Here is a 5,994-nt window from a genome sequence, read left to right as displayed (position 1 = left end):
AGGGGGTCTGGCTTACTGCATCACTCAATTTGATTGTTACCTCAGAGTAACCATGTCACCGTGCAGCCAGTTCATGACTTTCTAGCAGTGAGGAGGATTAGCAGTTGCAGGCAGTGAGGGCACACGGCTGTGGGACTGCTTTCAGAGCACTGAGTAGAGGAAACACAGGCAGTGGAAGTAATTGGTCTCCATCAAGGAGCGCTGGAACTACTGGCGATATGTTCTATCATCAACTGAAAAGCGCTGTGGTCATAGACAACGGGTCAGGCTTGATCAAAGCTGGTCTGTCAGGGGAAAAGCTGCCACGCTTTGTTTACAGCAATATCATAGGTAGAGCTAGAGCCAAGTCCGTGATGATTGGAGCCGGGCAAAAGGAGTACTACATCGGTGAGGAGGCCCAAGCCAAAAGGGGAATCCTCTCCATCAAGTATCCAGTGGAGCATGGGGTAGTGACCAGCTGGCCTGACATGGAGCTGATCTGGAGGAATGTGTATGAGTGCGACCTGAGCACCAGGCCAGAGGAAAGGCCTGTCTTGGTCACCGAGGTGCCATTAAACCCTCTCTGCAACCGCGAGGCTATGACACAGATACTTTTTGAGCGTTTCAGGGTGCCTGCCATGTATGTTGCCATCCAATCAGTGCTGGCACTCTACGCTTCTGGCCGCACCACGGGCTGTGTGGTGGACTGTGGAGCGGGGGTCACACACACTGTGCCCATTTTCGAAGGATACTGCATGCCCCATGCCGTCCTCAGGCTGGATGTCGCAGGACATGACCTCACCGACTACCTGATGCGCATTCTGTCCGAAATCGGTCTGTCATTGGTCAGCACATCTGAGCGGGAGATTGTCCGGGACATGAAGGAAAAGCTCTGCTATGTGGCTATAGACCTAGATGTGGAGATGTGTAAGCAGCCTGGCGACGTTGAAAAGGCCTACCGGCTACCCGATGGCAGGGTGGTTATGGTGTACAACCAGAGGTATCGCTGCCCAGAGACTCTCTTCAGCCCTTCCAACATCGGCCTGAGCATACCAGGCATCCATGAGTTGAGCAACACCACCATCACGAGATGCGACATCGACCTTAGGCAGTGTTTATACAGCAATATCATCCTCTCGGGGGGCAGCAGCCTCTTCCCTGGTATGCATGAGAGACTGACCAAGGAGATCTGCAGACTAGTGCCATGTGACACTGCTGTCAAGGTGTTCGCTCCAGTTGACCGGAAGCTGTCCGTGTGGACAGGAGCATCCATCCTCGCCTCTCTCTCAGCCTTCCAGCAAATGTGGGTGACTTCCTCCGAATACCAAGAGGTGGGACCCAACATAGTCCATAGAAAGTGTTTTTAAGTTCCGGTTTTAACAAATTTTAAAAAAGAGTTGTAAAAAATAAAACATCATAGTTATACTTAGAATTTTAAAGTCCTGTTTATTGACCCCAAAAAGGCAGTGCGGGTTTACAGCTAAAGATTGGTCCACACTGAAAAAGACTAGAAAGTACACATGTAAATAGTATGAGTACAGTCCTCACTGTATTTTTTTTTATATGCATAAATTGTCATGTTATGTAATTGTTGTGAGGTTATGTTCAACTACAAAACAGGCTTTATCCACTGATGGCAGAGATAATGCAATGGTCACCAATGAGAAATAATAACTCGAATGATTATCCACAAACACCCAACATTCCTTTTTTTTCAGTAATTAAAATATTATTGCCAGTTCGCCTTTTGCTGCCTGCAGCGCTAGGCTCAGGACAGTCAAATGGGCCTGTATTCGGCCTGTGCAATGATTACCGAGTTGCATGATGGCAGGTTTTCTCTCTCTCTCATGCCACATACATAACTGTGTTTTGCTAAATCCATACCTCCATTGACAATGCTCATAACATTACACAAACACATCAAAAACATAAATAAAAGATTGCATTGTTGTAGGGCTTTGTACTCAAAGACCACACAGACTGAGGCCTTTCAACCTTACTGGGTGTCCCTAATCCCATTCCCCAAGGAATCTACTGAGTCTGGGTATTTGTGGATTTCTTGGACTTTGAAGCACAGCACATCAGGAGGTATAGGAGCGTTTAGAGTATGAACACAGTAGGCATGATGGAGAACATGGGAAGGAAAGGACCAACATTACTTATGTCTGCCAATTTCTAGTAGGAAAAAAGCCAGTTTTCCACTTGCTTGATCCTATACTAGGGTTTAGCCTGCTAGCATTCCATGCTCTCATAAACAGATCTCCACTTCCTAGACAGCCATCCTGGGAACAGTCACTCTCATCTGTGATGAATTAAGCTCTAGCAATCAGAGAATAATCTTTTGGTTCAGGACTAGTCCCCCACTTGTTTAGCCATTGCATGACAGGCTAGCACTATGAAGTGACCACTAGTAGACATTTGGCGCTTTACAAAACACTAAAAGTAAACATGCATATTCATTTAGTAGAACCATAAATTCACCCCCTAGGGTTACTAAAGATAATGGGCCTATTTAAAAACACTGGCAATCACAATTAGGCTTTACAATTAAGTGGGGCAGTAAAAGATTTCAGGGCGTCTAGAGGGTCACCTGCAGATGCTGGGGTTCAGGGTTTTATGTTCAGGATGAAACCATGACTTCAAACTGTGATCTGCAAAACTGCAGATGAGAAGAAAGATCTTAAATTTCAATCAGGACGACTAACCACACCCAATGGGGTATTACCCTTCAATATATGGTGATGCAAAAACCCTTCACGTCTCTTTCTATCCGCAAATGGGCAAGTAGCGACTGCCACAGAGTAAGGGATGTTCTGGAGCAGTTTGGATACAGTAGGTGCGCATCAAACTTGCAGCTGTGGAACGCTCCGCGCAGGTCCCCGGCACTCTGTCACACAAGATGTTCAAGTTTTTGCCAGTTGGGTTACAAGGTTCTTATTGCTCCTGAGTGACTCACATCCTTAAGTTGACCTCCAAGTGGGTGTCAATCAATCGGGTTTGCTGTTAGACCCTCCTGATCAAGGGCCTGTTTGTCCAAACATAAAGTGCAGCACAACTTCTTCTTCCAACCAGGCTGAGCAGCATGGCCTCTTCGAGAGTGCTAAATCTGATCCCGGCCTTCAGCAAACAGTTCTTGGCAAACATACCCCTGAGCTGCTGTACATCGATAGCTAAAAAAGTAAAACTACTGCCTTAGAGGCTCTCTGATGGGAAGCCAGGACTAGTCAAGCCCAACCTTTCTTCAAAATATAAGGTCTTTTAGAACTGTGTATAGTGCGTCATCTAGGATTTCTTCCCAGGGTTTCTGGGAGAGCAGAAATGAGGTTGGTATCATCTGCCACTAGACGGTCATGGCCAAGGGCTCTTGGTTGCTAGAAGTAGCCAAATTCTGTCTCTCACATAGCTCTTGTTTTTGCTTTGACAGTTAACTGCACTACAGGGGCTGAGTTCTGCAAAGAAAAGTGTGGCATATCTTTTTAATAGTAAGGGGTGTAGCGCCTACCTCAGGCGGGGTACCCACCAATGACTATGCTACACACGGAGCTTAGTATTACACAGCTTTATTCTTCCGCGTGCAACCGTGAACTCAACATTCTAAACCAAGCTTTCAGTGCATTTTGCCCTGACACCTACGTCACAGCTCTATAGAGTCCGGGAGTAACCAAAAGGGTTTCATGATAGGAGGAGGAATTTGTGAAATGTGTTGTTTGCAAGTTCAAGATTTTAATCGTGTTATTTGTGTGTCCGGGATTACAAAAGGCTAGGCGTATTTTTTTAAGATCTTCATACATCAAATTCAACATTCATTCAGCCCATGAGGCCCGTCTATTTTTCTTGTCCCCACCAAATGAAATGGTCTGTAATAGGATTTATCAATTTTTCAAACTTTCTGGGCTGTTTATTAGGTAATTCTAATGCTATTTCTCACGCTGTAATATTTTCATGGTTGTTTATTTGGTTGTATATGTGTCTTAATATTTATTTTCTTGCTTTATAGGAGTACTTTGTTCTATTTCGCTCCTTGTATGTGATACTTTGCACTTTGTTGTTTCTTATGACTGTTTTATCGTCCTCTGCATTTCGCACAGTATGTATGATATTAGATGTTAAGGAGGCCTCTTCATTCAAAGGAAGGGCTATTTATTGAATGAAATGCATTTCTTCTTTTATCTGTAGTGTGTAATTTCGTGGACCTCCGTAGGAGTTCCATATCATAATAAACTTGATGACAGTGCGAGGGTTCCGTGATAAAAATTCGCTAGACACTACATCTCCCCTCTGTTAAATAAAAACGTAAAATGTTCTTCTTTACAGATCAGTATATATATATATATATACACACACACACACACACTTATATATATATATATATATATATATATATATATATATATATATATATATACCTACCTCTTTTTGGCGCTTTAATCGTACACTAGGTCTAAAATAAACTCCCTTTGGGATACTTCAATAGCAAACAATGGTAATACCTCACCCCTCACCACATTCTTGAAAATCTTTATTTCGGTTATGAAACCATAAAAGAGAGCATTTCATGTCAACAATTAAAAAGATTTGGGTAAAATGATTGAAAAAAAAACATTAATGAGAAGAAGAAAATCTTTCATAATTTATCAATGACCACAGATAAAAAATGCATTTCATTGAGGTTTTAAAAATTGCAAACAAACCCACCACATTGCAGCAAGAAATCATGAGGTAGCAAATTATATATGCATGCTGGTGTCATGTCACACCACATTCAACATTCAACTATCACCAAGTTAATATCACAGAAGCCCAAAAAATCCAGTATAAGAATGTTTATTTGCTTGGTTTAATAACTTTTTTCTTCTTTCATATATAAAAAAAAATGTGTACATATATTTTGACAATCACTTACAATGTTAACAAGCAGTGGCATAGCCAATAGGTCTCGCCTTTGGGACCTTATAAGTGTTTAGCCGTGCAACAGTTGCACCAGGGATATTGTGCTGCATAACTAAAAACTTATACGGTCCCAAAGGCGAGACCTATTGACGATGCCAATGCTTGTTTCTGAAGTCAAAGAAAGCAGTACTGGGTAATTCATCTGCTGCTCCGTGCATGAAAGTGCATCTGAAAGAAGTGCTACTAGGCATTTTAATGATATACTTGCAAATATGTTCCCTTGTGTTTTTATTTGTCTTCTGGATATTTGATATGCTCAGGATGCAGGCATCTCTCACCGCTGTAAAATTATTTATAATTTATCCACGGTCTGTTTCAGAAAAAAATGATGAAATCTTTGCGTCACAGATTTACCAATACTTCCAGCATGTTTGGATAGAGCTGTAGAAACTTAAAAGCATAGGGCCATATTATCAAGGAAGCTGCGGTAGTTTATCGCCGCTTTACCGGCAGGAAACTGCAGATAAAGCGGCGATAATGGGCTTGATACTACGCGATTCGAATTTCAATCGAAGCCCAGGTTAGATGTGTGAACATCTAACCTTGGCTTCGATTGAAATTCGAATCGCATATTATCAAGCCCAATATCGCCGCTTTATCTGCAGTTTCCTGCCGGTAAAGCGGCGATAAACTACCGCAGCTTCCTTGATAATATGGCCCAAACTTTCGAAATGAACCGCTTTATTTGCTGTCTCATTGTGACTTCCTTTCACTTATTATTTTGCGCAGATTATCTGCACTGAGAAGAGTTTGATGTGAGGCATTGCGGTTACTTTACAGAGAATAGTAAGTTCCAAGTCGCAACCAAAAGCAAACAAAACTGACTGGGACTGGATTGTAGCATTAAACAGGTAGAAGCTTCTTGGAGATGTTCATGTGGATATATGCAGTATGTAATGCATAGAAATAAGTCGGTGGGTTATCCTATAGGGAACCGATTTCAAGGTTGGAAGTGGAATTTGCGGTTGGACAGTGCAAAGTTCTCACTTTTAGGGGCAGATCTATGAGGAAGTGCCGCAGCACGGCACCGCAAGCCCTTTAGCTGCGCCACGCTGCGGCACTTCC

At 42.8% G+C, this 5,994-nt stretch overlaps 1 protein-coding gene across 1 annotated transcript; it reads left to right on the top strand.

Annotated features, from left to right (window-relative positions):
- The first annotated feature begins 218 nt into the window (after positions 1-218).
- On the top strand, positions 219-1,346 carry LOC144791134 (actin, alpha skeletal muscle-like). The gene has a single exon (XM_078665794.1). The coding sequence runs from the start codon at positions 219-221 to the stop codon at positions 1,344-1,346; it is 1,128 nt and encodes a 375-aa protein (XP_078521920.1).
- The last annotated feature ends 4,648 nt before the right edge of the window (positions 1,347-5,994 follow it).

This window comes from Lissotriton helveticus, chromosome 11, assembly GCF_964261635.1.
Source record: "Lissotriton helveticus chromosome 11, aLisHel1.1, whole genome shotgun sequence".
In the NCBI taxonomy this organism is placed as follows: Eukaryota; Metazoa; Chordata; class Amphibia; order Caudata; family Salamandridae; genus Lissotriton; species Lissotriton helveticus.
This window is presented reverse-complemented; position numbering and strand designations above follow the sequence as displayed.